The following is a 13,971-nucleotide window of genomic DNA, read 5'->3' on the forward strand; positions in this document are numbered from 1 at the left end:
ATTCCCATAATGTCCTGCTCCCTATAAATCTATCAGCAAGGTCCCACACTTCCATTTTCTTCTCTCGCTGCTCCTGTGGGAGATGCTTCCTATCTGATAATGGAAGGGGAGTTATCTCAAGGCCTCTTGGCCTGGCTATGCCTAATGCCAGGAGGAGAAGGGGGAAGGGCAATCTCAGATCTGGCCAGCTGAGATTAGCCTTACAATGGAGGGGGGGTAGAAAGAGCCCTGGGGGTTTTGGGTGTACCTTCAGGTAGGGAGAAGGGGAGTGCTGGGAGGTTTCTGGGTATGCTATAAGGGACTCTGTATGCTTTGGGATCTCTTTTGTCACTGTGCTTGTAGCTCTCTGTGAAACACTCACTGCTTTTCCATTTAAACTTTCCATCACTTCTGCAATCCATTTGTCTGGGTCTCATTTTTTTTTCTGCTCCCGGTGGGAGGCAAGAGAGGATCTGCCTCAAACTGGGACACACAGCCTTGTTTATATGCTGGGATTTGTAACCTGTATCACCTCAGGCTGTGAGGATAGTCACGGATGAATTGTGGCTGCTCTCTCACCAGTGCAAATACAAAACATAATATCAAGTCAGTTCAAAATACAGGAAGAACATGGACCTAATGGAGCAGGTCCAGAGGAGGGCCATGAAAATGACTGGGGGTTTGGAGCACCTCTGCTACAAGGACAGGCTGAGGGAGCTGGGGTTGTTCAATCTGGAGAAGAGGAGGCTCCCAGGACACCTAATAGCAGCCTTCTAGTACCTGAAGGGGGCCTCCAAGGAGGCCGGAGAGAAACTGTTTACAAAGGTCTGGAGTAATAGGATGAGGGACAATGGCTTCAAACTAGAGAAGAGTAGATTTGGGTTGAATGTTAGGAACAAGTTCTTTACCATGAAATTAGTGGAACACTGGAATAGATTCCCTGGAGAGATACTCACGGTCAAGCTCAACAGGGCTCTGGGCAGTCTGATCTAGTTGAGTATGTCCCTCACATACTGCAGAGGGGGTTGGACTAGATGATCTTTGGAGGTCTCTTCTATGATTCTATAAAACAGAAGGAAACAAATCAGGATCTTCTAACAGAGGAAATTTAAATTGCACTTAGCCACATTCCTTTGAGGCTGGTGCCTCAGTGTGTTTGCAGGGTTCAGTCATCTTGATCTGTGCTGTCTCCTGAGAAAAGACAATGAGATGATTCAGTGGTTGGACTACATGACCTTTAAAGGTTCCTCCCAACCCAAACTGTTCTATGATTCATTTCCAGCTTCTGATGGCTATCTTGCAGATAAGTATCTAGTAAAAGAGATTCTGTCCATTCTCTCTGGTGTTGCTGCAGAAACTTAAGTGGTAAAAGCTTATTTTAGTGGTGCTAGCAGAAACTTATTTCCTAAATGCATGAAACATTATAGCAGTAGAACAGGCTGTTTGATTTGGGTGGGGTGGGTGAGGGGAGATGGAGAGGCATATGTGAAAATGGTTGTGTATGTGTGAATGTGAGTTAGCTTCAGTGGTGTTCTCTTTTTGTAAGGGGCACAAAAAAGGATTGGAGGTTTATGGAGTGAAGAGTTGGTGCTCTTGTAGTTTTTATGAAGGATCCAATGCGTGCAAGAAACTTGGCTAACTGATTTTCATGTGTTGGAGGGGATGAGCCTTAGTTGTTATCGAGCAAACCTGTCCTGATGGTAGCCTTCTAGTGGAGTGGAGCAAAGAGCTGAAAGGCTGAGTTCTGTCTAGTTTTTCTCAGATTATAAAACACTCTAGAAGGAAAGGCTTCTTTGTTTTCCTCTCTTCTGCATGGAGTCAGTGACCTTAAGAAACTAGTTTGATAATGTGTTCTGGTTATACAAAAAACATAGGGTCACCTTTTTCTTGTGGCGTTCAGTTTTGTGCCCTTCTTGCAAGAAAGTGTTTGCATTTTCCCTGCATGATTTTTTGTGGTCTCCTTACTAACCATCTCTTTGACCAGACGATCAGAGAGGCTCCTCTGACTATTCTTGCCTTGAAACCTTTAAACTTTATGGTCCCAAAGGAAACTGAAGTAATTTCCACTGTCCAAACCCAGTACTGGTTCATAAACTGGGATTTCCAGCAGGTGGTGTAAGACTGCTCAAACCCTCTCTGCAGACTTCAAGGGTCCAAGGCTTGCTCTTCCCATGTTTGCAAGAAGACATGAAAAAATTTATAATTTCAAAAGTCACTGTAAACAAACTGAGTCCTGTATTTAGCTTTGTGTTTTGGTAGACAGGGTAGGGCTGACTGGAGTGTTTATACACAGAAGCAGTTGTGATCTCTGGGGTCGGAAAAACCTGTAGCTGCTGCACAGAATCACAGAATGGTTTGGGTTGCAAGGCATCTTTAAAGGTCAGCTAGTCCAACCCCCCTGCACTAAGCAGAGACATCTGCAACTGGAGCAGATTGATTACTCAGAGCCCCATCTAACCTGACCCAGAATATTTCTGGGGATGGCTCAGGAGGTGTCGGCCAGCCAGGGTCAGTGGGGTGGGCTGTGGGGTGGTGGGAAGACACTGTCATCTTAGCTGCTGGTGTTAGAAAATCTGCCTGTGGCTGATGTGTACAAGCCTGAGGTCTCAGAATCTGCTAGGGTGCTTGACAGGATGAGAGGAAACATCCTCAGGTTGCAGCAAGGGAGGTTGAGATTGGGTGTTAGGAACAGTTCCTTCCCCAAAAGGGTTGTCAAGCCGTGGAACAAGCTCCCCAGGGAAGTGGTGGAGTCCCCATCCCTGGAAGCATTTAAAAGCAGTGTAGACATGGTGCTGAGGGACATGGTTTAGTGGTGGACTGTGTAATGCTGGGTTAACAATTGGACTTGATGGTCTTAGGGTCTCTTTGGTCTCTTCCAACCAAAATGATTCTATGAACAGCAGCTTCACAGAGGCAGAATTCTCTTAGACACTTAAATAAAAGCCCACACAAATTTGCCATCTGGGTTATCAAGCCCTTTCCAGCTATTTCCTAGGGTGTTGATTCTTATTTCTCTTGCAAAATGAAGTGATCTGTAAATTTGAGGGAACAACATTTGATAGTAGTTGCAGTTGTTCAGGTGATAGGGAAGCTCACCAACACTGAGATTTTATTTCTGGACAACTTAGCTGCATAAGCTCAAAGAATATTTATAGACTGATTATTTGTCTTGCTTGTGACGCTGTGTCCTTCTCTGCTAGCCAAAGCGATGAAAGTTTTGAGAGGTCATTAAATTAATTAAACAAAAGCTTGGTGTCTCTACAAGCATCTCATCTTATGTTATTGAAAGACCATGGCAGCACTGTTGTGCTGCACCATGAGTGCAATGTTTACAGGCAAAACTTTACTGCAGTGTGTCTTAAATTAAGCTTAATCCCACTGATACCCCTTATGACTGAAACAGGTTATTGCAGAAGATACCTGGGGCTTGGGTTTGGATTTGTTCTGGTTGTGTGTGTTTGTTTTCAGTGGTGGTGACTTACACAAAGTAGCAGATGCCATAAATGTTACTCATCCATTTGGGAGCCAAACCAACTTCATTGAGAGAAGTGAAGTGTGTCTTGCTTAGCAGTTTGAAGCCTGAAAGAGCTGAATGTCATTTTGTACCAAATAATAACTGAAGGAATAAACCACAATTAGTTATTAGACTCATAGAATTGTTTTGGTTGGAAGAGACCTGTAAGATCAAGTCCAACCATTAACCCAGCACTGCCAAGTAACCACCAAACCATGTCCCTCAGTACCACATCTATATGGGTTTTAGATCACTCCAGGGATGGGGATGCCACCACTTCCCTGAGCAGCCTGTTCCAGGGTTTGACAACCCTTTTGGGGAAGAAACTGTTCCTAATGTCCAACCTAAACTACCCATGGTGCAACTTGAGGACACATCACCTCATCCTATCAAGCACCCCAGTAGATTCTGACACCTCAGAACTGGTTTGAGGCTGTTTCCTCTTGTCCTATTGATATGTTGTTTCTGTTCATTATGTTCTTTAATTCCAAAGACATTGGCCAACTTCCAGGTGATGAAAAACTTTCCTGAAATAATAGCAAGATAACAATAATCAAATAACATCTGGTAGCTAAATCCCTTTGTTACTGAAGTGTATAGGTGCAAGATTGATTCTAGTAATGCAGTGTGTCCATATTTTCATGCTGGATTGATTGCTTTATGACAGTTGCAGGATCCATATAATTGAATAGAACTGTTTCTGTTTGTGTTAGGTAGAAGGTAGAGTAGAATGCCAGTAGGTATTTCAGCTGTGGTTTTGGAGGAGCAGGAGCAATAGTAAGTAGTATTTCATTTTGGTTTGATGAGTCTTTCTGAAGCAGTATCAATGCTGTTACACCTAGCAGTGGTTAAAAAACCATCCTGAGTTGTCAGACAGAACTGGCACAAAGAGAAGGAAACCTTGGGTGGAGCCTTAAAACTCTGAAGATGTTTATTAGTTACTTCTCAAGGAACATCTGATTTTTTCAGTTGCATGAGGGTTCCAGATGCCTTTTCGGTATTTGTCACACAGCTCAGTCAGGACAGTAATATTGGTTGTCTAACATAGCTGATTGGCTCTATGCTAAACATTTTGTGTTTTCAATCAATAACAGTGTTGTCAGCTCACTCAAGTCTGTGTGATTATTTTATTCATTATTTCTTCTAGGGTTAAGCTGTAAAAAACAACAGCCAACCACCATGCATTGGAGTAGCTGACAGAAGAAAACAATTTTCCAAGCCACTGCATGGGGCTCCAGTGTACTTGTTGTGCTTGCCTGTGTCCTGCATGATTGTTAGATGAGGAATAGGGTTGGTTATCTTTTGTGCCATGTAAAATGTCACTGATGCTGCATAGTTACATTGAGGGACTTCTTTTTTAGCAATGTTTTTTTTGGTTTTCTTAGTTTGCTTTTGCATTTGGCTAGGCAGCTTTTAACTTCTGGAACAGTTCTGCTTTAAAAGAGTCTAAAAATTAAAGCAAGTTTTATTTTTGTTGTTTTCTAATGTGTAGCTCTTTTTGAAGAACAGCTATGGCATGCTGACAGTGACTGGTTGAAACACCAGCCAGCAGGTCAAGGGAAGGGATTTTCCCACTCTGTTCTGCTCTAATGAGACTCCAGCTGCACTGCTGGTTCCAGCTCTGGAGTCCTCAGCACAGGAGAGACGTGAACCTGCTGGAGCACATCCAGAGGAGGCCACAGTAATGATCCAAGGGCTGAAACTCCTCTTCTGCAGGGACAGGCTGAGAGAGTTGGGGTTGTTCAAGCCTGAAGAAGGGAAAGCTCCAGGGAGACCTTCTTGTGACCTTTCAGTACTTAAAGAGGCTGATCAGAAAGTTGGGAACAGGTGTTTTAGCAGGGCCTGTTGTGACAGGACAAGGGGTGATGGTTTTAAGCTAAAAGAGGGAGATTTAGTCTAGAGAGAAGGAAGAAAGGGTTTACACTGAGGGTGTTGAAACCCTGGCCCTGGTTCCCCAGAGAGGTGGCAGATGCCCCATCCCTGAAAACATTCCAGGTCAGGTTGTTTGGGGCACTTAAGCAACCTGATACAGTTTCAGATGTCCCTGCTTACTGCACGGGGGTTGGACTAAATGGCCTTTTAATGTCCCTTCCAACCCAAACCGTTCTATGATTGTGTGGAACAGTTTGGAATGCCACTTCAGTCAGGTTTATTAGCTTTATAGTTAAAAAACCCTTAAAACATTTTATTGCAAATGGATTGAAGTCACATAATTAATGAAATGTACAAAAATCTCATGTTTTCCCTAAAATATATCTTGCTTATGTTTGTTGGGTTTTTTAATGCTCAAATCATCTAGGTAATGTCAAACATCTGTTAAAGACAGACTGACTATACTATTTATACATCTTTTTGCACAGATCACACCACCTCCCTCACTGTCAGACCCACTTAAGGAACTATTTAAACAACAAGAGGTTGCAAGGATGAAGCTACGTTTGCAGCACAGGGTTGAAAGGGTAAGACTGAAGGAATTTATATTCTTTTCTTTCCCAATTTTAAGCTTTAGGGTTGTTTCTTTTTTCCAATGCACAGACTGTATTTTGCTGAATTTAGAAGCGCTTTAGAAGTAATGCACCTTCTACCCAAATTTATGAATCAAGAAAATACAGTTTGGACAGCTCAGCAGAATACTTAAGGCAGTCAGAGAGCAGCTTTTTCCTGTTAATTTCTCTAAGATGTAGGCCAGATTTTTCCCAGGGGAATGGGGAAGAAATGTTCAGACTGTGTTTTTGACGGTTAATAATGTTCATAGGCTTCAGAACCAAACTGACTGAGGTAATAGAATCAAGGCAATAGCAAATTCTGTCTTTGCAGAAGACGTAAGTGGCTCTAAGGCTAACGTATTATTTGCATTATTCTGCTTGCAGAAAGTGCCTACAATTATATTAGAACTGCATCTGCAGGCTTCACTGAAGTTGAACACAGAAACTGAGAAAATACTCCTGGTTTAAGAGTACTCTCTGTGTTGCCCAAGCTTTGTTCCTTGGCAGCCTAGATTTAGATGCCTGTAAGTACTGTGAGCCAGATTGCTTGTGGACACAGACAGGCCCCCTTGCTCATGTAGAATATATCTTAAAAGTATGTAAGAAGTCTTTCCACAAACTTCTACAAGCAGCTTGTTCATTAAAACCCAGTGTGATAATTTTTAAAGTTGATTTCAAACCAGAACAAACAAGTTGAGGGCAAGTTTTTACTTTAATGCAGTACTTCGGTGTAAAATAGGTATAAAATAACAAGCACAAAGAATGTGGACATGGCTCAAGGTCTGACTGAAAAGAGATTAGTTGTAAAGAAAGGTAAAATGCTTCATTCAGTATTTTCTGAGCTTTTTATAATCCACCTTTTTTCCTTATGTTAAAACTTAGAGCCATTACATTGCAGAGCAGTAAACACACTTGGCCACTATGTTTGCCATGACAAACATCACAGTATAACAAAGGTTGGAAGAGACCTCGAGGATCATCGAGTCCAACCTATCAACACAGACCCCATGACTAGACCATGGCACCAAGTGCCACGTCCAATCTCCTCTTGAGCACCTCCAGGGACGGTGACTCCACCACCTCCCTGGGCAGCACATTCCAATGACGAATGACTCTCTCGGTGAAGAACTTCCTCCTCACCTCGAGTCTAAACCTCCCCTGGTGCAGCTTGAGACTGTGTCCTCTTGTTCTGGTGCTGGTTGCCTGGGAGAAGAGACCAACCCCCTCCTGGCTACAACCTCCTTTCAAGTAGTTGTAGAGGGCAATGAGGTCACCCCTGAGCCTCCTCTTCTCCAGGCTAAACAATCCCAGCTCCCTCAGCCTCTCCTCACAGGGCTTGTGCTCAAGGCCTCTCCCCAGCCTTGTTGCCCTTCTCTGGACATGTTCAAGTGTTTTGATGTCCTTCTTAAACTGAGGGGCCCAGAACTGGACACAGTACTCAAGGTGCGGCCTAACCAATGCAGAGTACAGGAGCACAATGACCTCCCTGCTCCTGCTGGCCACACTATTCTAATGCAGGCCAGGATGCTATTGGCCCTCCTGGCCACCTGGGCACACTGCTGGCTCATATTCAGGTGGCTGTCAATCAGCACCCCCAGGTCCCTCTCTGTCTGGGAGCTCTCCAGCCACTCCAACCCCAACAAAACCCTTCATATAGTGGAGACTCACAAACCTATATAATGCTTGGTCTCAACAATCTTAAAGGTCTCTTCTATGCTCCTTAAACTTTCCATCTTTCACCTTCCTCATTACCTGGAACTCGCCTCAGTAGCACTACGTGGAAAATCTGGGCGTGATGTTCAGCCATCATTTGGGGGTCGGGATAGTGTTTTCAGTTCTGACATTCAGGGAATGCTCTTTGCATCATTAAATTGACATTTTAGATTTGATTAAATGACCAGCAGGTCAAAGGAGGTTCTCCTCTATCCTGCCCTAGTGAGGCCACATTGGGAGTATTGTGTCCAGTTCTAGACTCTCCAGTTCAAGAGAGACAGGGAACTACTGGAGAGACCTCAGTAGAGGCTGCAAAGATGCTGAAGGGACTGGAGCATCTCTTTGAGGAGGAATAGCTGAGAGACCTGGGGCTTTTTAGCCTGGAAAGGAACATCCTGAGAGGGGATCTTATCAGTGCTTAGCAAGAGGTAAAGTGTGGGTGTCAAGAGGCCATACTCTTTTCAGTGGTACCTAGTGATAGGACAAAGAGGAATGGGCACAAACTGGAACCCAGGAAGTTCCATCTGAACATGAAGAAAAACTTACTTGCCCTGAGGGTGGCAGAGGCCTGGAGCAGACTGCCCAGAGAAATTGTGGAGTCTCCTTCTCTGGAGAGGTTCCAAACACAGCTAGTCATTGTGATGCTGTGCAACCTGCCATGGATGACCCTGCTTTAGCAGGGGGGTTGGACTTAATATTCTCCAGAGGTTCTTTCCAACCCTCCACCATTCTCTGATTCTCTAACAGCCACTCCTCCCCCCACCAGCTCATTTGTCACACCATTCAAAGGCCCTTCAAAGAAACCTTTAAATGAATGGATATTTTAATGAGATAACCTGAAATGTTTAATTTACCTCATGTGTTGATCTTTTATTCAATTAGGAGAAGCTTATTATTTCCAATGAACAAGAAGTTCAGCGTGTTCACTGCCGAGCAGCACGAACTCTGGCTAATCAAACACTACCATTCAGTGCCTGCACCATTCTGCTGGACACCGAGGTTTATAACATGCCACTGGATGCTCAGGTAGAGATGTGTTTCAGCATGTCATCCAAGAATGTCTTTCTAGACTGATTTAAAAGGATTGCTTGGAGAGAATTCTGTTCCCATGCCGAACCTGGCATTGGTTTGTATGGAATTAAGGTTTTGCACGTTACAGGTTGTTACTTTGGTTAGGCCTCGTGTGGGTGTACAGTGACAAGAGGATAGGGCTATGTGTACATGGTTTTCTGGTTGGTACCATGTCTGAGTTTCTTTCTCCTCCAGAAAAGAGGAGAAAGATAAAATGAGAACATTACTTTGCTGATTTTTACGAAATCCAGCTTTAGTCATAAATAGAATGTATTTTGGGAGCTTGCAAATACAGCTTAAACAGTAATTAAAAACATACCAGAATAAAAGAATCATTGTCAGTAGCCCAGAGACTTGGAGTGCCAGTAGTGCATGAAGTGGTAAGATTGGTTCATGAATTTGGAAATGTTTTGTGGAGATATAATACAATCCTAGACTGGTTTGGATTGGAAGGAACCTTAAAGATCATCTAGTTCCAGCCCTCCTGTCCTGGGCAGGGATACATCCTACTAGACCAGGTTGGTCAAGGCCCCATCCAACCTAACTTTGAGCACTTCCAGGCTTGGAGCCTCCACAACTTCTCTGGGCAACCTGTTCCAGTGTCTCACCACTGCATTATACTTCCCTCTTCTCCATAAGAAACGTGAGAATTGTTTCATATAAACCAGTGCTGAAATGTTGAACACTAACAAATGAATTTTTATTTCTTTGAAAATCACCTCAAGCTTCATATTATTTACATGTGCAATGTTATTTTCATCTTCAGTGTTGGTATTATTCCTGGTTAAAATAGGACCTTGACTTGCTGGTCAACATCTGGCTGAACATGAGCCAGCAGTGTGCCCAAGTGGCCAAGAAGGCAAACACCATGCCGGCCTGTATCAGCAATAGTGTGGCCAGCAGAACTAGGGAAGTGATTGTTCTCCTCTTACTGGCCACTGGGGAGACTGAACCTTGAATACTACAATCAAGTTTAGCCTACTCACTGTACAAGAAGGACATTGAGGTGCTGGAGCATGTCCAGAGAAGGGTAGTGAAGCTGGTGAGAGGTCTGAAGTGCAGGTCTTGTGAGGAGCAGCTGAGGGAACTGTGGTTGTTTAGTCAAGATAAAAGGAAGGTGAGGGAAAATGTTCTTGCTCTCTGCAACTCCCTGAAAGGAAGTTGTAGTGGGGAAGGGGATGGTTTCTTCTGTCAGGTAACAAGCAACAGGATGAGAGGAATCTAGTCTCTAGTTGTATCAGGAGAGGTTTAGGTTGGATACTAGGAAAAATATCTTCACTGAAAGAATGGCTAAGCCCTGGAACAGGCTGCCTGGGGTGGTTGTGGAGTCACCATCCATGGAAGTGTTCAAAAGCCATGTAGATGTGGTGCTGAGGGACACAGCTTAGTGGTAGACTTGGCAGCACTAGGTTAACGGTTGGACTTGATGATCTTGGGTAGCTTTTCCATCATTACTGATTCTCTGATTCTATAAAAGGAGCAGTATATGGGTACTGCAGCCTGTGTAGTATGAGCAGTATGGAGTACTTTGTAATCTACATACCTGTTAGGTGAATGGTGCCACATCCAGCTGGCGGCCAGTCACCAGTGGTGTCCCCCAGAGATCAGTGCTGGGCCCCATCCTCTTTAACATCTTCACTGATGATCTGGATGAGGGGATTGAGTCAGTCATCAGCAAATTTGCAGATGACACCAAGTTAGGAGCAGATGTTGGTCAGTTAGAGGGTAGAAGGGCTCTGCAGAGGGACCTTGACTGACTGGACAGATGGGCAGAGTCCACTGGGATGGCATCCAACAAATCCAAGTGCCGAGTGCTGCACTTTGGCCACGGCAACCCCATGCAAAGCTACAGGCTGGGGTTGGAGTGGCTGGAGAGCTCCCAGACAGAGAGGGACCTGGGGGTGCTGATTGACAGCTGCCTAAACATGAGCCAGCAGTGTGCCCAGGTGGCCAAGAGGGCCAATGGCATCCTGGCCTGCATTAGGAATAGTGTGGCCAGCAGGAGCAGAGAAGTCATTGTGCCCCTGTCCTCTGCACTGGTTAGGCCACACCTTGAGTACTGTGTCCAGTTCTGGGCCCCTCAGTTTAAGAAGGACATCGAAACACTTGAAGGTGTCCAGAGAAGGGCAACAAGGCTGGGGAGAGGCCTTGAGCACAGCCCTGTGAGGATAGGCTGAGGGAGCTGGGATTGTTTAGCCTGGAGAAGAGGAGGCTCAGGGGTGACCTCATTGCCCTCTACTACCTGAAAGGTGGTTGTAGCCAGGAGGGGGTTGGTCTGTTCTCCCAGGCAACCAGCACCAGAACAAGGGGACACAGTCTCAAGCTGCACCAGGGGAGGTTTAGGCTGGAGGTGAGGAGAAAGTTCTTCACTGAGAGAGTCATTCGTCATTGGAATGGGCTGCCCAGGGAGGTGGTGGATTCACCGTCCCTGGTGGTGTTCAAGAGGGGATTGGACGTGGCACTTCGTGCCATGGTCTAGTTATGAGGTCTGTGGTTACAGGTTGGACCTTAGTGATACTATGATACTGTGATATTATGGACTACCACTACTAGAGAGCTTTGGAGAATACAATTTCCTGGTGCTGGTGTCTTGTGAACAGCTCTGCTGAGTAACGAAAATGGAACCAGCATTCAGAACCTGTGAGGAACACTTAAGACAAGGAAGACATTTGATGGTTTTGGTGTAATAGAAATGTTGGTGCATTCTAAAATGAAACACCTACATTTCCAACAGATGGGGAATCCACTTTAGTCCTGCAGCCCCTTGTAGAATAATTAGTTTCCAGTGCTTGCTCAGGCTGTTACTACTTTTTTCCTCTGCTGTCTTTGAAGAACTGGAGCTGTGCACAGTGAGGTGGTTCAGCAGGGGATAGCACTTCATGGGGATTGTGTTGTTCTCCCATTTTAAGCTGTATACTGGCAAATGTTTAAAAAATTTCCTTAGCCAATGTAACTGATAGGGCAAACATGAGATTTTTCTGTTAATTTTGAAGCTCAGAATGGCCTTTTTTTTTTTTTCTCAATTTAGAGGCTTTGAGCTTTCTAGAAATTTCAGATCCATCTAAGTTGCCCATGCAGCTACATTTTTCTAGTTAACATTTTACAGTTCATTTTAAATATGCTGATTCTAGCATGCACCTGTTCGAGCAGGTCCAGAGGAGGTCCTACAAGACAGTCAGAGGAGTGGAACACTTCTCCTGTGAGGGCAGGCTGAGAGAGTTGGGGTTGTTCAGCCTGGAGAAGAGAAGGTTCTGGGGAGACCTTAGAGCAGCCTTCCAGTATTTGATGGGGGCTGCAGGAGAGCTGGAGAGGGGCTTTTTGCAAAGACATGGAGTGACGGGAGCAGGAGTAGTGGCTTCAAACCAGAAGAAGCTGGATTGAAATTAGACATTAGGAAAAAACTCTTCCCCATGAGGGTGGTGAGGCACTGGAACAAATTTCCAGAGGAAGTGTGGGGCCTGCAAGCCTGGAAATGTTCAAAGCCAGGTTGGGTGGAGCCTTGAGCAGCCTCACTATCCATGACAGATCTAGAGGAGCTTTAAGGTCCCTCCCAACCCAAACCATTCTGTGATTTTATTCTATGATTCTACATCTGAACTCTATAAAACAAAAGGAACCTTGATTGAGGGAGAAGTTGTTGTGGGCTTCCCCTTCACTTCAAGCGACCATCTAGATGATAACAGGAGCAGTAGTAGAATGCCTGTTGTTCCCCCTCAGGACCTCAGCACCTTGCTGGTTCCATCTGTGGTAGCTTTTGTTAGGAAATTTTCCTTTGCCCATAATGTTCAGCAAATTATTAAATGTAATTTTTTCTTGAAATCGGTGTTTTAAACCATCACCTTGATGCTTTGAACTTGATACTTCATGGGGAGGATGTAGCTGCTTCAGGAAAAAAAGCTTTCTCCTGGGATGGGTTCTGTCACTTTGCTGTTACCCTGCTGGCAACTCTTAATTGTGTTCTCCAAAGAAGAAACTTTGGATGAAATTTCTCGTGTTTGAGCAAATAGCTGGTAAATGTCTGTCACCAAAGAGCTGGTTTATTTTGCAGGAACATGACTCCCTCAGGACTGTTCTGATGGGATTTCTGGGTCATTGGAGGCTTGCCTTTTCAGCAGCATGTGTTGGGCAGACCTTAAGAGCCACGCTTCACAGTCATGTGGTCAAACCAAAGATGGGATTTTAGAGATTTCAGTCTCTGCAGGATTTTCACCCATTCTTGCCCATTGCTACAGTGTAGAAATTCCTGCAGTCTCTTGTTTTCTTCCCTTAAAAAAAAAATAAAGTAACAGCAGCTTGTTTTATTTAGTGATTATGACTTAACTGTTACGTTGGCATAGTCTGGCTTCAGGACTATATGCAAAGGATCTGGTTTCTCATGAGGGACTGAGGGGCAGATGTTCCATATTCTTAATAAATAGATATGAGTTCTATTTCATTGAGCAAGACATAAAACATGTCTGCTCACTTGTTTTAATCTCCTTTTAGGGATTTTGATGTCAATAAAATACCATTTTATTATTGCTTTTGAATACTGTTGTAGCCAGTGAAGTCAGGCTGCCTAAGTTTCCCTTTATTATCCCAAGGGATTATGTCTTTAATTTGTTGCTGAATTTTAAAGAGAATAAAGCAAAAGCAGTTTTGGGGAAGAATCTGCCTTGTACTGATTAACATTTGAGAGATTAAGATGAGGGAGGTTCTCCTTCCCTTCTACTCTGCCCTAGCAAGGCCACATCTGCAGTACTGGGTCCAGTTTTGGGCTCCCTAATTCAAGAGAGACAAGGAACTACTGGAGAGAGTCCAGCAGAGACTCCAAAGATACTGAGGGGACTGGAGCATCTCTGTGAAGAGGAAAGGCTGGGAGACTTGAGGCTGACCAATTCTGACCAATAGCTAAAGGGTGGGGGTCAAAAGGATAAGGCCAGACTCTTTTCAGTGGTGCCCAGTGACAGGACAAGGGGCAATAGGCACAAACTATAGAGCACAGGAGATTCTATCTGACCATAAGGAGAAAATTCTTTCCTGTGAGGGTGAAAGAGCCCTGGAGCAGACTGCCCAGAGAGGTTGTGGAGTCTCTTTCTCTAGACCTGCCTGGTCATTGTTATCCTGTGCAACCTATTTTGGGTGACCCTGCTTTATCAGGGGGGTTGGACTAGATGCTCTCCAGTGTTCCCTTCCAGCCCTCAGCATGCTGTAATTTAAGGTATAAGT

At 44.5% G+C, this 13,971-nt stretch overlaps 1 protein-coding gene across 5 annotated transcripts in view; it reads left to right on the top strand.

The window, feature by feature from the left end:
- The window catches only part of ANKRD12 (ankyrin repeat domain 12), a 63,345-nt gene that overhangs the window by 47,365 nt on the left and 2,009 nt on the right, over positions 1 to 13,971 (top strand). For 3 of the 5 annotated variants that reach the window (XM_068147601.1, XM_068147603.1, XM_068147604.1), the window contains 2 exons: positions 5,854 to 5,952; positions 8,575 to 8,718. In XM_068147601.1, coding sequence (XP_068003702.1) covers positions 5,854 to 5,952; positions 8,575 to 8,718 — 243 coding nt within the window. Of the gene's footprint in view, positions 1 to 5,853; positions 5,953 to 6,363; positions 6,504 to 8,574; positions 8,719 to 13,971 lie in introns of those variants that run through there. The other 2 variants (XR_010988453.1, XM_068147602.1) reach the window with 2 other exon arrangements.

The sequence above is a fragment of the Melanerpes formicivorus genome, unplaced genomic scaffold (genome assembly GCF_026170545.1).
Source record: "Melanerpes formicivorus ecotype bairdi unplaced genomic scaffold, bMelFor1.0.p_v2 SCAF_15, whole genome shotgun sequence".
Classification (NCBI taxonomy): domain Eukaryota; kingdom Metazoa; phylum Chordata; class Aves; order Piciformes; family Picidae; genus Melanerpes; species Melanerpes formicivorus.